This window comes from Podarcis gaigeae (genome assembly GCF_964106915.1).
Source record: "Podarcis gaigeae genome assembly, chromosome: 16".
NCBI lineage: Eukaryota > Metazoa > Chordata > Lepidosauria > Squamata > Lacertidae > Podarcis > Podarcis gaigeae.
In genome coordinates this window covers 7,790,104-7,808,766 of record NC_139693.1, presented here as the reverse complement: position 1 = coordinate 7,808,766, position 18,663 = coordinate 7,790,104, and the positions used below count along the sequence as shown (strand labels likewise).

At 52.5% G+C, this 18,663-nt stretch overlaps 1 protein-coding gene across 4 annotated transcripts in view; it reads right to left on the bottom strand.

Annotated features, from left to right (window-relative positions):
• Nucleotides 1-426: 426 nt before the first annotated feature.
• DENND4B (DENN domain containing 4B) overlaps nt 427-18,663 on the bottom strand; it is a 56,885-nt gene continuing 38,648 nt past the window's right edge. For all 4 annotated transcript variants that reach the window (XM_083715494.1, XM_083715492.1, XM_083715495.1 and 1 more), the window contains 12 exons: nt 18,025-18,153; nt 16,804-16,957; nt 15,582-15,752; nt 13,718-14,148; nt 12,259-12,363; nt 11,019-11,194; nt 9,980-10,169; nt 8,690-8,935; nt 6,439-6,544; nt 4,861-5,026; nt 3,843-3,907; nt 427-1,989 (listed from right to left, as the gene is read on the bottom strand). In XM_083715494.1, the coding sequence (XP_083571620.1) occupies nt 1,844-1,989; nt 3,843-3,907; nt 4,861-5,026; nt 6,439-6,544; nt 8,690-8,935; nt 9,980-10,169; nt 11,019-11,194; nt 12,259-12,363; nt 13,718-14,148; nt 15,582-15,752; nt 16,804-16,957; nt 18,025-18,153 (2,085 nt within the window). In that variant the 3' untranslated portion in view covers nt 427-1,843. The remainder of the gene's footprint in view (nt 1,990-3,842; nt 3,908-4,860; nt 5,027-6,438; nt 6,545-8,689; nt 8,936-9,979; nt 10,170-11,018; nt 11,195-12,258; nt 12,364-13,717; nt 14,149-15,581; nt 15,753-16,803; nt 16,958-18,024; nt 18,154-18,663) is intronic.

The window sequence follows — 18,663 nt, the reverse complement described above, 5'->3', positions numbered from 1 at the left end:
CAGTCCTCATGGCTCCGAACGATCTGAAGAACGTAGGAAGTGGCTTTATACCTCCAGTTTGGATCACTGGGTCCATGTAGTTTACTACTGTCTGCCCTGACTCTGTGGGGTTTGAGACAGAATGGTTTAGCCATCCATCTCTCTTCCCAAAGAACTCTGGGAACTGTAGTTCTATGAGTGGAGCTGGGGTCTCCTAACAACTCTCAGCTCCCTTAAGAAACGACAGGTCCCAGAATCTTTTAGGGGAAGCCGTAACTGTTTAAAGTGGTCTCGCAGTATGTATGGGGAGCCCACAAACACACATCCCAACCCATCAGGGATCACACATTAAAGCAGATCTTCACGTTCCGTCGTCGCATTTACGGACTTGGGATCCCGAGGCGAACCTGTGCCCCAATCGAAGACGCGTGTGCAGTACCCCGGAAGGAAAATACAGAAGCCTCTTTATTTACAGAACCGGGAACATCGAAACGGACAAACCAACAAAATGAAGAATACAACAAATAGGGTCTTGATGGAGATCAGCCTCCATATTGCACAATCCGAGCCCTGAGGAGAAAGTGGGGTGGCGGGACGACACGCCGGGTTGCACCAAACGTTTGTTCTGCTCAGACTCGCTGAAATTAACGGGCCTAAGCTAGGCTGCATCCGCAACATACATGTAAAGCCCTACGATACCACTTTAAACAGTCACGGCTCCCCACACCAAAGCATTCTGGGAGCTGTGGTTTGTTAAGGGTGCAGAGAGTTGCACGGAGACCCCTGTTCCCCTCCCAGAGCTACAAATCCCAGAGTGGTTTAACCACCAACCTTTCTCCTTAAGGGAACTCTGGGAATATAGTTCTGTAAGGGGAAAGAGAGGTCTCCTAACAACTCTGAGAACCCTTAACGAACTACATCTCCCAGGATTCTTTGGGGGGGGAGCAATGACTGTTTAAAGCGGTACGATACCACTTTAAATGTGTAGTGCGGATGGGGCCCAACTTCATTAATTTCAACAAGCCTGAGCAGAACTTAGCTGGAGACAACCCTTCCCTTGGGGAAGGGGCTGGCAAAGCAGAGAAAGAGGGAGGTGGACCACCCCATCACCTGCTAGCGGGCTCCTCTTTTCGGCAGTTAAAGCAGAAGCGATGACAACAACAACAAAAAAGGTCTCAACAATAAATAAATTATAAAATAGCTCTCTCTCTCCCTCCCCCCCCCTTTCCCACCCCCACCCAGCCCCGGAAAAAAACACTGACGGTAAAAACAAAAAACAAAAACCCAACTTGGCTTTGAGATGGGTTGCCCTCTTCCTGAATTGAACCCTGATGTGTCGCAGGAAGAAACGGGCAGACTTGCCTTCCAGAAATTAACACAGTGCACAAAAATGTAGAGGAGCTCTGGGAGGGGTCGACCCGGGTGGGGAGGAAGGGGGGAGACGGGAGAGGGAGGGGACGGCGTCCGGGTGTTCTCATGCACGTGCAGAGTGCAGTGCTGGGACGGGAGGGATGGGGAGAGGCGCTCCCGAAACCTCAATATGCACGTGGTCCCTGAGACCCGCCGTCTCCCCACGGCCGGCTGGCGTTGGGACACCCCGTCCCAGCTCCGGGGAGGACGGGACACAGGGACCAGAGGGGTCTCTGAGGAGAGGACGGTGACAGGCCTCTCATTCCGGGGTCCCCTAGTCTGCCCCAGAGGAGGTCCTGCGGTGGCAGCAACCGGCTCCCGCCGCGATTTGGTTATCAGCTCCCATTGTGTCCTTGGCGATTCCTATGTTGCAGGAATTGGAGGGTGGGGGTGCCGGAGGTGAAACGGCGGGGGGGGGGGGGAAGGTTGGCGGCGGCGGCACGGGTGACCCCTGCTAGCATTCCAGGTTGGCCCCAAAGCTTTTCCGGCAGTCGATGGCCTTGGAGGTGAGCGGCTGGGCTCTCCATTGCTTCAGAGTCTCCTTCCCTATGCTGCTGGCCAGCTTAGAATAGGCAGATTTGTATTTCTTGTCGAAGTCGGCTGCAGAGAGGGGAAGAGGCAGAAAGTGAGGGGTGTGAGGGGGCTCCCTCTGATCCAGGTTTCTTCTTACAGCGGTTCTCAACCTGTGGGTCCCCAGATGTTGTTGGATTACAACTCCTATCATCCCTGAGCTCTGGCCTTGCTAGCTAGGGATGATGGGAGTTGTAGTCCAACAACATCTGGGGACCCACAGGTTGAGAACTGCTCAGCTGGATCTCAGCATCCTGAGAATTTCAGCTTTTTTCATCCTTTTATTTTTAAATGAACACAGGCAGGTTTCTAGGCCTCATGGACACAAAAAAAGCACCTCGAATTTGCACTTCAGCATCGTGAGGATTTAGGAGGTAAAAGTTGACAAAGAATTTTTTTAATCCTATTGTAAGAAACAGTCTATATGGAGTGTGGACCGGGCACAAAAACTTACTGGAAAGAAAAACGCCCCTGTGGCTATTTCCCACAAAATAAAATAAATATGGGGGCATAATGGGCTACATAAATTTTTTCTGAAGGTGGTTTGAGAATGGATATCCGATTGGTTTCAGTATTGTCAAGTAAATGAAATATTTTTAAAAAATAGATAGGCAGAACAAAGAGAAGACTTTGAAATCAAACTGTTAATAGGGTAAGGAAAAACAGATCTCAAAAATGTACAACGCAAGCACATTTTCAAACTTCATGGATGCAAAGAAAGTGCCAAAAAGATTATTGAGGACGTTAGCCTTTTTCCTTTGGGGGGAAGAAATACAGCAAGTTCCTAGACCTCATGGATGAAACCTGTGTGGGTAATGACTTGTGAAATTGCTGGGTGCGGAGATAATAATAATAATAATAATAATAATAATAATAATAATAATAATAATTAATTTATACCCCGCCCATCTGGCTGGGTTTCCCCTGCCACTCTGGGCAGCTTCCACAGAGATAAAAAATACACTAAAATGTTACACATTAAAAACTTCCCTGAACAGGACTGCCTTAAGATGTCTTCTGAATCTCAGGTAGTTCTTTATCGCTTTGACATCTGATGGGAGGGTGTTCCATATGGCGGGGGCCACTACTGAGAAGGCCCTCTGCCTGGTTCCCTGTAACTTGGTTTCTCGCAGCGAGGGAGCCACCAGAAGGCCCTTGGAGCTAAACCTCAGTGTCCGAGCAGAACGATAGGGGTGGAGACGCTCCTTCAGGTATACAGGACCGAGGCCGTTTAGGGCTTTAAAGGTTAGCACCAACACTTTAAATTGTGCTCGGAAACATACTGGGAGCCAATGCAGATCTTTCAAGACCGGTGTTATATGGTCTTGGCAGCCGCCCCCAGTCACCAGTCTAGCTGCTGCATTCTGTATTAGTTGTAGTTTCCGGGTCACCTTCAAAGGTAGCCCCACGTAGAGAGCATTGCGGTAGTCCAAGCGGGAGATAACCAGAGCATGCACCACTCTGGTGAAACAGTCCGCGGGCAGGAAGGGTCTCAGCTAGATGGAGTTGGTAGACAGCTGCCCTGGACACAGAATTGACCTGCGCCTCCATGGACAGCTGTGAGTCCAAAATGACTCCCAGGCTGCGCACCTGGTCCTTCAGGGGCACAGTTACCCCATTCAGGACCAGGGAGTCCTCCACACCCACCCGCCCCCTTTCCCCCCAAAACAGTACTTCTGTCTTGTCAGGATTCAACCTCAATCCAGATCTCTTTCTCACTTCCCCTTCCTGCTTAGGAACTTAAGAGGCTGCCTTATACAGACCACAGGCCCATCCAACTTAGCAGTGCCTACACTGGCCGGCAGCAGCTCTCCAGGCATCCTCTCTCTCCAAGTAGTTTGTGCCGCTCAAACCCCTCCAGGATACAGGAGCCTTGCACTTACCAATGTCCACGTGGTCTCTGCCCAGGGCTGCCAGCTTTAGGAAGAGGATCTCATGGTAAACGCTCCTAAGGAGAAGAAGAGAACGAGGAGAGGGAGTCAGAGAAGTGCAGAAGTCCCTGTGAAGGCGCCCATGGGAGCACGGGGAATTTTGTGGCTTGGCAACAGAGCACGTGCCTTGCATGTAGAAAGCCCTCACTTTAAACCCCAGCATCTCCAGGTATGACTGCCTGAAACTGTGGTGAGCTGCTGCCAGCACTGAGCTGGATGGTCCAACAGACTGAGAGGTAGCTCCCTATGTTCCTATTAAACCACCCCTTTCTTCATGAGGACTGGAATCTTGGCTTGCCTTTAGGGAAAGGATCAAGGCAAAGCAACAGGGCACTTAGATGAGGAAGGCCTCCGGTTCCGCCATCTCCAGGTATGTCTGCCCCAAATCCCAACAGTCTGACTTAATATAAGGCGCCTTCCTCTGTGACTATTCAAATATACTGTATTTTCCGCGCTATAAGACGCACCAGACCACAAGAAGCACCTAGTTTTTGGAGGAGGAAAACAAGAAAAAAAATATTCTGAATCTCAGAAGCCAGAACAGCAAGAGGGATTGCAGCGCAGTGAAAGCAGCAATCCCTCTTGCTGTTCTGGCTTCTGGGATAGCTGCGCAGCCTGCATTCACTCCATAAGACGTGCACACATTTCCCCTTACTTTTTAGGAGGGAAAAAGTGAGTCTTATAGAGCAGAAAATACAGTACCCTTCATCCAGAAGCATGGGAAGCAGAATCCTACTTTTATCTTTAGGGGAGAGGGCCATGGCTGAGTAGCAGGACACTTGCCTTGCATGCAGAACGCCCAGGCTTCAATCCCCGACATGCCCAAGCAGGGCAGGGGAAAGACTCTCGCCTGAAACCCCGGACGGCCTCTGCCAGCCAGGGTAGGCAACACTGAGGCAGGTGGGCCCAAGCTTGCTGCAGGGACGTGCAGGAATGGGTGGGCAGAGGGGCAGGAGAGGAGAAATCGTACCTGGGCATGTGTGCCGTGCCGGACTGCTCCTTCACCGTGTCCAGGAACAGAGAGATGGCCTTGTGCATCTCGCCCATCCCGACCGAGCTCAGCACAGCCTCCAGGAACGAGAGCGAGAAGGGGTGGTTGTGTCGGCGCCAGGACTGGAGGCGGGTGGGGATGTTACCTGGGTGGGGTGCGAAGAAAGGCGGTTACGTGTCTGCAAGCGGACTTATGCATATTGCTTTGAGGTAATTGCTGCTGTTTAACTGTGTTGCACAAAATGTGGATTTTCTGCTGTTATTATTACTTGTAACCGTATTTGGTACTCTGTGAATTTTGCACTATATGGGGTGTGAGAGACAGAGAGTGTGTGCCTAAGTATGTACTGTGTTTATGCACATCCAATTGCCTTGTGACCGTGCTAGGGATGGGCGATATTTATTTTATTGGTTGAATTTATATACCGCCCTATACCCGGAGGTCTCAATATATATCAATATAGTGTCCAAAACTGGTCTGAAGTCCATATCGTGATATTGCTTTCATAACTGTTGACCTGGCAATACAGTGGCACCTTGGTTCTCAAACGTAATCTGTTCCGGGAGTCCGTTGGACTCCCGAAACTGTTCGAAAACCAAGGCACAGGTTCCGATTGGCTGCAGGAGCTTCCTGCACTCAAGTTGAAGCCATGTCTTACGTTTGGCTTCTGAAAAACGTTCGCAAACCGGAACACTTACTTTCAGGTTTGTGGCGTTCGGAAGCCGATCTGTTCGGCAACTAAGCCATTCGGGAACCAAGGTTTGACTGTATATCACAAATCATGATGCATGTCAGGGCTGGGCAATATATCGTCCAAAACTGGTCTGAAGTCCATATCGCCATATTGGTTTCACAATTTTTGACCTGGCAATATATCACGAATCATGGGTGGGTAGGCGTGTGCGTGTGTGTGTGTGTGTTATGCAAAAATCACAGTGTGGGAAAAACCAGGAAGCCAGCCGATGCCTCTACATAGCTCCATCCTTATTGCTGACATTGCAATATATCAATATGTGTGTTCAAGGCATGCGCGAGCATGCATTGCCCCAAGCCCAGAAGTGGCAAAAAAAGGACCCTAAAAAAGAGCGTAGAAAGGGCAGAAAAGGTGCAGAAACAGAGCCTAACAACCAACAAGCCTCTGCAAGTTCCTCCCAGGAGCCCTTGTTGGATAGGTAAAAGTCTTGGGACATTTCTGCTGAAATATAAAGTAGTTATACAAGTTGAATGGATGGATGGATGGATGGATGGATGGATGGATGGATGGATGGATGGATGGATGGAATAGCCCTCCCCTGCTGTTTGTCCCCAGGACAGAGTGCTCTTGAACATGGAAGCTCCATTCCTCACGAACACGGCTAGTGAAAGGCTAAGTGGGATCAAGCTTATCTAGCTCAGCGGGGTTTTCCTGCATAGCGAACAAACAAGACACACTCGGGGAAGCCTCACAGGACATGGCGGGGGCAGGCCATCTCCTGGTTGGTCCCTCCCCCCTCCCCGTAGCAACCCCACGGCAAGGTAACCCCTGGTCTTGCTATTGCCAGAATCCACCGTTCTTACCGTGGAACCTCCAGAGGACGTAAAGTGGGGGGTAGCTGTCAGGGTCTGGCGTCAACACATCCCAGACCAAACGTACGTTCACGAGATGCCCCTCCTGAGGCAAGCCCTGTGGAGAGGGAGGGCAGTCATTGGGGAAGGTCAGAGAGCGCAAAACAAATACAGTGGTACCTCGGGTTAAGAACTTCGTTCCGGAGGTCTGTTCTTAACCTGAAATTGTTCTTGACCTGAAGCACCACTTTAGCTAATGGGGCCTCCTGCTGCCGCCATACTGCCAGAGCACAATTTCTGCTCTCATCTTGAAGCAAAGTTCTTAAGCCGAGGTACTATTTCTGGGTTAGCGGAGTCTGTAACCTGAAGCATATGTAACCTGAAGCATATGTAACCCGAGGCACCACTGTACTCTGTCTTTCTATGTTGCTGTCCACTCATACCGATCCCAAAGCAGCTTACCGACAATAAATAACAATGGCGTAATGAAACACCGCAGGTACAACTTAAGTCACGTTGCATAATTAACCAATCGGTCAGTAAAATAACTGCGATGTTATTAACGGGCCGGCAGCTGAAATATAAGCCAAGTATCACAGCTGCAGTGCAAGCCGTCTTGAGAAGCCAATGGTCAGGGATGAGGGGAGTTGGAGTCTAACAACACTTGGAGGGCCACACCCTGGCTCCCCCCCCCCAACCCTGGTAACAGAATCATGGAATTATAGAGTTGGAAGGGACCCCACGGGTCATCTAGTCCAACCCCCCCTGAAATGCAGGAATCTCAGATAAAGCATCTGGGACAGATGACCATCCAATCTCTCCACAACCTCCTGAGGGAGACGGTTCCACTACTGAGCAGCTCTTACTGTCAGATCTCTTACGGTAGGAAAGTCACAGGACAATTTCTAGACAACTTGCTTTAGAGCAGTGGGGAGGAACCAGAAGTTGCTAGACTACAACTCCCATCACCAGGGATGGCCAGGGCAGTCCAGCTACACCTGGAGGACCATAGGCTCACTGTGTGAAACATGTCCCAGCCAATCAGAGATCACATAATAATAATAATAAATTTTATTTATACCCCTCTCTCCCTGGCCAGAGCCAGGCTCAGGGCGGCTAACACCAATAAAATCACAGTAAAAACATAATAGGGGAAAAAGAGAGGTGGGGGGGGGGGAGGCAAAAAAACCAAACCGATTTAAAATACAGGTTAAAATGCAATTTAAAATGCAGCCTCATTTTAAAATAGCTGATAAATCAAAACCATAAGGGGAGGGAAACATAAGGGTCACACCAAGTCCAAACCAAAGGCCAGGCGGAACAGCTCTGTCTTGCAGGCCCTGCGGAAAGATGTCAAGTCCCGCAGGGCCCTAGTCTCTTGTGACAAAGCGTACCACCACATCGGGGCCAGTGCTGAAAAGGCCCTGGCCCTAGTTGAGACCAATCTTGGGTCCTCCGCAGGGCATACCAGGAGAGGTGGTCCCGTAGGTACGTGGATCCTAGGCCGCATAGGGCTTTAATGCACTTTCAGAGGTGTAAACTCCCATCACCCCTGACTGCTGGGAGTTGGGAGTCCAGCAATTTCTGGAGGGCAACAGGCTCTGTGCCCCTGCTTTACACCTCTGCAATTGTATTTAATATATGATCCCTGATTGGTTGGGATGTGTGTCCGGGGCAGGGAGCCTCTGGTCCTTTAGATGTTGCTGGCCTCCCACCACCCCTGACCATTGGCCAGGCTGCCTGGGGGGTTGATGGGGGTCCAACAATGTGTTGATGGGCCATAGAAGGTTCCCACCTCTCTTGGTCTAACCTACCGTATTTTTCGCCCTATAGGACGCACTTTTTCCCCTCCAAAAATGAAGGGGAAATGTGTGTGCGTCCTATGGGGCGAATGCAGGCTTCGCGGACCTCTCCGCAAGCAGCGGGAGCGCTCCCACTGCTTGCGGAGAGTTGCCTGCATGCCGAAGCCTGCGCGCACTGAGCTCAGCGCGTCCAGGCTTCGCGGACCTCTCCGCAAGCAGCGGGAGCCAGCGCTGGGCTCCCACGGCTTGCAGAGAGCTGCCTGTTTGGGGGCTGGGGTCGGGGGAAGCTCGGGCCTCCCCCGCCCCAGCCCCGCACCTGGGGAAAAAATATTTCCCCCCCTTTATTTCCCCCCCCAAAAACTAGGTGCGCCTTATGGGACGGTGCGTCCTATAGGGTGAAAAATACGGTACTTCACAGGGTTGTTCCAGTGAGGATAAGGAAGGAAGGGGAGATGCGTCACCTGTGGTGCTGACTGGAAGTGCTTGCTGGCCAGAAGCAGCTGGGGGAGGCTGCTGGGCAGACCCAGGCGCTGGAAGTACCACACCAGGTTCCAGTAGATGATTGGGTGGTTATCCACGAGCTCCGGCTGAGACAGGAAGTCCCCCCCCTCGTTCTCCAGGAGGGTCTCCAGCTCCTTCCGCAGGACTATGGGGCTCAGGTAGGCAAAGGCCAGGTGTTCCACTTCGGGGGCCGGACCCTGAGGAACCTGGAAGTGGGGGGAACGAAGCACAGGTAAGAACAAGGAAGGCGTCACGACAGACGTCAACCCTTGCGTTGCTCTCGCCCATTTTCAACTTTACCGCCGGACCCCACAATATAAAAAAGGGGCCAGGATTAAAAAATTGGATAGGTAGGAAAACAGGAAGCTGACTTATACAGAGGGGGGATGCTTGCTTCAGTGCTCTGGACGGAGAACCGCCTTCCTCTTGCCCTCCTGGCAAGCTTCTGGGGGCCGCATTGCAACAGTGGGAAGGGCCAGAGGCAACAGAGGGACAAGAGATTAATCTGAATTTCACCTCTGTAACAGTATGTTTCTGGCAGTTCTTATTCTTAACCGTAAGCAGGCTTAAGCCCCGTCAGATAAAAAGGTGGGGTATGACTAAATTTCTACATGCACACTCATATGCATAGCAGGCAAGCAAGAGGCAGTATCAGATTTTTGTGAGGACTAGAAAGCTGATTTTTGAATTTAAAGAAGCTAAATTGCAGGCCCAGCGTGTGCCTGGTAGGGATCGAACGTGGCCACACGGCATTGAGCCAACTTCAAATGTTCCAGAAGCGAGTCCGCAGCATTTAATGCCAAGGGGGTGAGCCTGGGTTCAAAATAGGCCTGTCTAGCTAGAATGGGGGGAGGGGAGGGTGGGGACCACAGGCTCAGGGGCCAGATGCGGCCCTCTGTATACATCCTTCGCCAGGCCTGCTTTGTACCCTAAGTGTTTTTTCCCTGTGATTGAAGCCACGGGTTCGAGTCCCACCCTCCCTTGAACCCTGATTATGCCCTCTGGCTTCCCTGGATGAGTCTATTGCCTGTAGCAGGAACTAGCCCCATCGCGCAAAGGTGCCATTTACATGTGTTGCCCTGCCCACTTTTACCTCTGGCTCCGCCCACCACTGGCATCACGCGGCCCTCGAGGGCTTGCCCAAATGGGAATAAGGCCCTTGGGCTCTCCGTGTTGCTCCTCCTCTCATCGCAACTCCCCTGTTTTCTAGCTGCAAGACCCAGAAGGTTCTCCCCCAAGCCCATCCGCACCGGAGATTCGGTGAAGCCGTTGCACAGAGACCCAGCCCTGGACTCCCTTCCGGGTTCCGGCTCAGCTTCATCCAGAGACAGGCAGTGGGAGCGGTCGCTGAGGACGGGGCCCTGGCTCCCTGGGGCGGGGGCTTCGCTGTCCCGCGGCCAATCGGAGGAGATAGAGCTGGTGTCCGAGGTGTCGGCGATGCTGGGGAGGTGGAAATGATGGAGAGAAAAACATCTACTCAATATATACGCCAACGTATTCTAGTCCTCCCCCGTTTTTTTTGCAAACATGAGGACTAGAGCCTTACTTTAAAAAAGCGTCTTCCTTCAGCCCCGCACTCAAAACAAGCCAAGACAGCTAACCTGTTTCTCGGCCTGCGTTGCAAGAAGGGAAAAATCACATGTCCGTATGTGAAATAAAGAAATCCCTGCACCTAGAAAACTAGAATGCTGGAGAAGATGCTGCTGACTCCATCATCCTGACATACTAGATTTCTAGGTGCATGGAATATTTGGAAGGGTTTTTTTGCTTTTGTTTTTTGGACTTTTTTTTTTTTTAAAGAGAGAGGAATTGAGCTCTCCTCTGAAGGTAAAAATGGCACAACCCAGACACAGAAGGCTGTATCCAACCGAGTTCTACTCCAGAGTAGACCTATTGAAAATGGACCTAAATTAGTCATGTCCATTCATTTCAACGGTTCTTCTTTGGAAAAAAAAGCCCAGTATTGCATACAATTCCAGGCTGACCACAGTTTGCTGTTATTTGCAAAGGGCTAAACCTCTTGTCTCTGGAATCCTAAGAACAGTCTCAGTTCTCCAATTCTCTGCCAGCCATCCGCTCTGGCACCACCTACTGGTGGCTCCCTGACTTTTGCCCCACCAGTCTTAGGAGCCTTTCATTGGTTGTAAGCATTGCCTGTCATTGCCTCTGGTGTCACCAAGTGGTGGGTCCCCTAAGTTCCGCCCCACCAGTCCCAATGGACAGCAGCCAGTGCTGCTGACCAGGCCACCCCTATAATGAAAGGGGAGTGGAACCGCCCGGGGTTCTGACCTGGGGGCTGCCTGGAAATCCTGGATCTCAATGCTGAGGAAGGGCACGAAGGGGCGGGCGCAGAAGGAGCAGGTGGTGTTCAGGTTGGAATCGTCCGAACTCCAGCCGGCCATCACCTCTTCGTCGTACACCAGCGAGCTGCAGGCCTGGCACCGGGAACAGCTAGAGAGCAGGACCTGAGGAAGATCAGGAAAGAAAGTTGCTTGGCAAAGGCCCATAGAATCACAGAGGGCAAAGAGTCGCTTGCAGACTGTCCGTTGAAATAAGACAGTTCCCGGCCTGCAAGCTTGAAGTCACGGCACACAAGGGCAAAGGATCAGGGAGGGAAGAGGAAAAAAGCAAGCTCTGGCACTGGCTCTTGAAGAACCAGTTCTTATTTGTGGCACAGGAACAACTCAGGAGCGGGAGGCACCTAATGGAGTTCGTATTTCAGAAGAAGGTGGAGGACAGCGTTGTGTAGGGGATACAGTGACAGACTTGGACCTGTGAGACCCGAGTTCTAGTCTCTGCTCACCGGCTAACCTTGGACCATTCACAAGCCCTCAGACTAACCCATCTCCTGGGGTTGTTGCAAGGATGAATTGGAGTTGGGGCAAGGGGGAACCATGTACCTTGATCTCCTAGGGAGAAAAGGCACTGTAGAAATGTAATACTAAATTAAATGAAATTAAACAGTCGAGCTGCAGTGTTTTGAACCAGCTGGAGTCTCCAGATCAAGCCCCCGAAAGCAGCCCCACATTAAAGGTAAAGGGACCCCTGACCATTAGGCCCAGTCATGACCAACTCTGGGGTTGCGGCGCTCATCTCGCTTTATTGGCCGAAGGAGCCAGCGTACAGCTTCCGGGTCATGTGGCCAGCATGACTAAGCCGCTTCTGGCGAACCAGAGCAGCGCACGGAAATGCCGTTTACCTTCCCGCTGGAGCGGTACCTATTTATCTACTTGCACTTTGATGTGCTTTCAAACTGCTAGGTTGGCAGGAGCAGGGACCGAGCAACGGGAGCTCACCCCATCGCGGGGATTTGAACCGCCAACCTTCTGATTGACAAGTCCTAGGCTCTGTGGTTTAACCCACAGCACCACCCACGTCCCAGCCCCACATTGAGTGCATTGCAAATAACTGAGGCTTAATTATGATGCTTGGAGGGTACACCTATGGTACGTTAAAGTACGGATGGTGGAGAGAGGAGCTTTTGAGGGATGCAGGCAGAACGAGTCAGGGACGGTAAGCTGGAATATACCTCAACCGCCGGAGACTCTGTCAGCAGATCGGTGGATTTCCGGAGGTTGAAACTGCACAAGGAGCTGTTCGAATAATCGTACTCGCTGCCCAGGGACACGGAACTCTGTTGCAAAGAAAAGTGGGGTGGGGAATATTTGTTGGAATTTTGTAGCATAAACCGAAACAAGAAATAACACACACCTCAAACGGAGACAGTGAATCGAGTAACCAAGCAAGGGGAAAGGGCGATAATAGGAACCCGGGTAGAGGCAACTCCCCATTTACACGGGGGTTAAGTCCTGAGGCAGCGCACACTTAAGCGAAATTGCGTTTACTGGGAACGCCATTGAAGAGGCCTGCAAACACCACAATCGCTCCCTCCAAACCACCTTGCTCAAATTCCGACTCCCCAGGCCTCAAAGCTTGGTGCAAGGGCTCGCGGGATTGCACTTGCAAAGGCTTGTGGGATTGCTAAAGCATAGTTCCGCGCCATTTTTGCGCACTTTCAGGGCCGTTTCCGCCCCTTTTCATGCCACTTCCGGGTTTGTTTTTCATCTCCGCCAAGCCAAGCAGTTGGTTCCTTACCTCTCTCGCCCTGACCTAGCCACTGTGATCCACGCGACGGTCACCTCCAGACTGGATTACTGTAACTCACTCTACGTGGGGCTGCCCTTGAGACTGACCCAGAAACTCCAGCGGGTGCAGAATGCCGCAGCGAGACTCCTTACGGGGTCTTCGCTGCGAGATCACATTCACCCGGTGCTATACCAGCTGCACTGGCTCCCGGTGGAGTACAGGATCAGGTTTAAGGTGCTGGTTTTAACCTTCAAAGCCCTATATGGCCTAGGACCCTCGTACCTATGGGACCGTCTCTCATACTGCTTCTCCTGGTATGTCCCACGGAGGAACTTACGGTCTTCAAACAAAAACATCTTGGAGGCCCCGGGCCACAGAGAGTTTAGGCTGGCGTCGACCAGAGCCAGGGCTTTTTCGGCTGTGGCCCCGATCTGGTGGAACGCTCTGTCACAAGAGACTAGGGTTTTGCGGGACTTGACATCTTTCCGCAGGGCCTGCAAGACAGAGCTGTTCCACCAGGCCTTTGGCCAGGGCACAGTCTGACCCCCTCCCCCTCCTTGGCAATCCTCACAGAACTCTAGCCCAATGGTTGCCATTAATCTGATTTGAACTGATTTTATAATGAAATGAAATGATTTTAGAATGTTGTATCATTTTACTGCTGTTAGCCGCTCTGAGCACGGCTTCGGCCGGGGAGGGTGAGATATAAATAAAATATTATTATTATTATTATTATTACTACTACTACTACTACTACTACTACTTTGGCGAGACGCAGCCCTTGAACACACATAAATGAGGAGTTGCCTAAACAGGCCAGAAGCCTTTATTCCAAAACCTGCTTTGTTCCAGAACCACCTCAGGCACGATTACCGCGCAGCCTGCTGCTCAGGCCTCCCTACCTCGGAGGCAGTGGACCCCGGGCGCTCGCGAGGAAGGAACAAGCGGCTTTCCAGCGGGCTGCGGCGAGGTGGGAGGTCCCGCTGCTCGGACCCGCAGCGTGTGTGCGAATGCTCCGCGGTGGTGCCGTGTCTCAGCGACGGCCGCTTGATGGGCGAGAGCAGCTGCTGGAGTTTGGCGGCCAGGCTTCTGCGCGGTGTGCCGCTCCCTATGCCGCGGTTTTCCGACCCTGTGGCGGAGCCTTCCAACCGCCCCGGGCCTGGCTGAGTGTCCACGCTGCTCAGGGTCAACCTGTCGCTCTCGTCTGTCAAGAAGCTGCTGACGTCCGACAGACTCCCGTCCTCGGAGCTCCCGGCCCGGCCTTGCAGCCAGTGGGGCAGGGCGGGGAGCGTGCTTCTGCTGGCGTGGTCTGTGGCGCCCAGGCCCTTGGTCGCTGCAAAGCAGGAGAGGACAGGAAAGGTCTGATATGGGTTACAGCAGTACGTTTCCAAGCACAATTCAAAGTGTTGGTGCTGACCTTTAAAGCCCTAAACGGCCTCAGTCCAGAATACCTGAAGGAGTGTCTCCACCCCCATCGTTCTACCCGGATACTGAGGTCCAGTGCTGAGGGCCTTCTGGCGGTTCCCTCCCTGCGAGAAGTGAAGTTACAGGGAACCAGGCAGAGGGCCTTCTCGGTAGTGGCACCTGCCCTGTGGAACGCCCTCCCATCAGATGTCAAAGAGATAAACAACTCTCTGACTTTTAGAAGACATCCTGTTTAAGGAAGTTTTTAATGTGTGATATTTTAATGCATTTTTATTCTTTGTTGGAAGCCACCCAGAGTGGCTGGAGAAACCTAGCCAGATGGGTGGGGTATAAATAAAAAATAATAATAATAATAATTATTATTATTAGGGCAGGGCGTGGGGTCAAATGCGGCCCTCCAAGCCATGCTATCCAGCCCTCAGGGCACATCAAGCACTGTCCCTGCTTTGCACCCTCCTTGATGGTTTTTGCCTAGCTGGAACCTGTCCGTGGACTCTGCTGTGCCTCTTGGCCTGTCTTAATGTCGGGTAAAGCAGGTGGGGTGGGCAAATTTGTGTAAGGAAGTGTCCTACTGTAAGAAATAAAATTCATGCTCCTTGCCCCTCCCACTTTGGGCTCTGGCCCCGCCCACCACTGGCACATAGCCCTTGGAATGTTCATTGCCCCTCCCACTTTGGGCTCTGGCCCCGCCCACCACGACACATGGCCCGTGGGATGTTCATTGTCCCTCCCACTTTTGCCTCTGGCCCCGCCCACCACGACACATGGCCCTTGGAATGTTCATTGCCCCTCCGACTTTGAGCTCTGGCCCCGCCCACCACTGGCACATGGCCACTGGAAACCTGCGAGGGAATGTGGCAGATACAGCGGGGCGGAAAGGTATTGCTGAAGTGTTGGCCTAGTTTAGAGAAAAAGCAAGTAAGAGGAACTTGGGGACATCCAGCGTTAAACTGTGGAACTCCCTGCCACAGGAGTCAGCGACGGCCACCAAGGTGGATGGCTTTAAAAGGGGACTGGGCAAATTCACGGAGGGGAAGGCTATCAAGGCCAATAGCCACAACGTCTTCTGACTCGACAGTCAGAGGCAGTGATGCTTTTGAATACCAGCTGCAGGAAGCCACAAGAGAGAACGATGCTCTTGTGCTCAGGTCTGACTGATCCAAGGGCTCTTATTAGGCTCTCCCTCCTCCCCCCGTTGGATATATTGATCCTGTTGCAACTATTTTCGAGATCCTTAATGCATTTCGCCCATCTCCCATTTTAAAAAAGAAAGGAAGGAAGAAAAGAAATAGGAGATGTTGCCCCTCTCCAAGGACCCCTCCGCCCGCCTCCAAAACTCACCACGAGCCACTCCAGCTTCAGGCTCCTGCTGAGGGAAACTGAGGCTGCCGCTCTTCACCAGCGACGTGGACGGAAGGCTCTCGGTCACGTTGCCCCCAGACCAAGTCGTCTGCCGCTGCAGATTGGACCGGGACCGGGAGCGGGAAACTGGCATCTTGATGCCTCTGCCTTCTGCCAACGGAAGCAGGGAGAAAAATGCCGTCTCCAGCAGCCAGCTCGGACCAAACCTTTTAAGTCCTTTGCATTATGATTAACCTGCTAGCATATCCATCCCAATGAGCTCTAGATGACACTTTTCTGAACCTGCTTACGTCCCCCCACCCAAACCCCACCTCAAAGCAGTTTGGGGAAATCAAATCACACTTTCAAAGGCACCTTTCAACCATCAACACTCTCCCTCCTCAATGTTTTTCTCTCTCCCTGAAGTGCCTCCGCCAGGGGCCGTTCTCCCAGGTAACACCCCTTCCATTGGCTTGCCAAGCTTGCCCCATCTTCCATGTGATAGCCCTATAGCTATACGAAGATGGCTATCATGTGTGATGGCCTGGGAATCGGATTCAGAGGCTGAACCTGAGGAATCCCAGCCTGCACAGGAGTCCCCGCCTCCAGGACCGGCTGAGCCGGGGCTGGGGCTTGAACCTGAAGGGCCCTCACCTGTGCCGGATCCTCAGGAGCAGACACCAGCTGAATCTGCTCTGGCGATGATTGAGGACCCATTGCCTGCAGGTGCTCCACTCTCAGCCCCGTCAGGGGAAGCTCAGGTTGCCTCTGGGTCCGGTAACCCTCCAGCCTCTTCTGAGCTGCAGAGGCTCAGGGCAGAGAGGCGGAGGGAACTAAGTTCCTGCAGGAGGAGTGCTTGCCTCCAGGCCAGGAGAGGCGAGTCACCTGAGGATCGGGGCCGCCCTATGCCTTGGGGCAGATAAAAGCCAGACAGCCCAGTCCCAGGTTGTGGGAGCAACATTGTTGGTAACCTGTTCCTGCCGGCACCCTGTCCTGCTCTTCTGCCAGAGTTCCTGACCTCACCCAACTCCTTGCCTTGGACCCCGCTTCAGCCTTGACAGACAGCCCCCATACCACACCCTCGACCTCGAACTGGACTCGGACCATGCTGCACGGTAACCCCCCAGGACCAGAACATCATGTCTTCTCTCAACTCTCCTCTTCCCCTGGCTAAACATATCCAGCTCCTTCAACTGTTCCTCATAAGGCAAGGTTTCCATACCTGATTGGCTGCTGACGCTCTGCGATTCTGCCTCGCGCTGCCGCTGCCGCAGGGGCTGGCGGAACTGGGCGGCCCCCAGGACGACGTTGCGCAGCTTGGCCCAGCGGAGGCGGCCTCCCTGGGTTCCTGACGGCCATTTGCATTCCAAAATGGCCTATGGAGGAGGTGAGAGGGTAACAAAGCAAGTGGCGGGCGGAAGGGAGCTCTCGGGATCTCGAGACCACATAATACCGGTCTTGAAAGACCTACATTGGCTCCCAGTCCATTTCCGAGCACAATTCAAAGTGTTGGTGTTGACCTATAAAGCCCTAAACGGCCTTGGCCCAGTATACCTGAAGGAGCGTCTCCATCCCCATCGTTTTGCCCGGACACTGAGGTCCGGCTCCGAGGGCCTTCTGGTGGTTCCCTCACTGCGAGAAGCTAAGCTACAGGGAACCAGGCAGAGGGCCTTCTCGGTAGTGGCGCCCGCCCTGTGAAAAGCCCTCCCCTCCCACCAGATGTCAAAGAAATAAACAACTACCTGACATTTAGAAGACATTTGAAGGCAGCCCTGTTCAGGGAAGTTATTAATGTGTGACATTTTAATGTATTTTTAATCTTTGCTGGAAGCCGGCCAGAGTGGCCGGGGAAACCCAGCCAGATGGGCGGGGTACAAATAATAAATTACTATTGCTATTACTACTGGTAGATCTCAGGGCAATTTGCCGAAGATCAGCAAGGGATTCTGATCCACAGTTATAAAGCTTCTGTCTCCTCCCTAAATTGGGTGAGGAATAATGCTTAGGGGCCAAACTAGGCATGAGCATCCTTCTGCAGTTCCCTGGCCTGAATATGTGGCTCTTTCTATCTTCCTGAGAGTCCCCTGGGCAAGTTCCCTACAGCATCTTCCATTCCAGAACCACACAGGAGCACAGGTAGCAGTTCCAAGCCCTCTCAGCCTTCCGCTGAGACAACATCTCCCATAACTCAGCCAGCTGGGCTTGCTAGGAGCTCTCCAGGGTCCTGATCTGTCTTTTCAACTCCTCAGACCAGACTCTGGGCCAGAAAGCTTCTCAGAATCACCACCACTTCTCTCTGCAGGTCCCCCGAGCCCCATGGGGAATAGCAGACACCGGACACACATCCTTATACCCTGTGCCCTGTTGAAGGAGAATGCCCTCTGGCAGAGTTGAGGCGGCACGAGGGAAGGTGGAGAGGTCTGCAAGCGAGCAAGCGAGTTACCTTGTTGTAGTAGCCATAGGTGATGGTGTTGGGCACAATGCCAGCCCGCTTCATCTCCAGCAGCACTCGGACGGAGAGGACAGGCTCGCCATATTGACCACACAGCTGCATCAGGATTCGGTAGCACACCTGAGAAGCAGGAGAGCAAAGAGAGGGCATGAACAGATGTGGGTTGCTGATCCCATTCCCTGCCTTATCCCTTGCTAAGGGAGAATCCCACATGACAGACCTACAATTCAGTATAACTGAAGGAGCATCTCCACCCCCATCGTTCTGCCCGGACACTGAGGTCCAGCACCGAGGGCCTTCTGGTGGTTCCCTCACTGTGAGAAGCCAAGTTACAGGGAACCAGGCAGAGGGCCTTCTTTGTAGTGGCACCTGTGGAACACCCTCCCACCAGATGTCAAAGAGAACAACAACTACCAGACTTTTAGAAGACATCTGAATGCAGCCCTGTATTTACGGGACCACCTCTCCTGGTCTGCCCCGCAGAGGACCTTAAGGTCCATGAATAATCATAGTTTAGAGGTCCCGGGCCCTAAGGAAGTCAGACTATCCTCCACTAGGGCCAGGGCCTTCTCAGTGATGGCTCCAACCTGGTGGAATGCTCTGTCCCATGAGACCAGGGCCCTGCAGGAT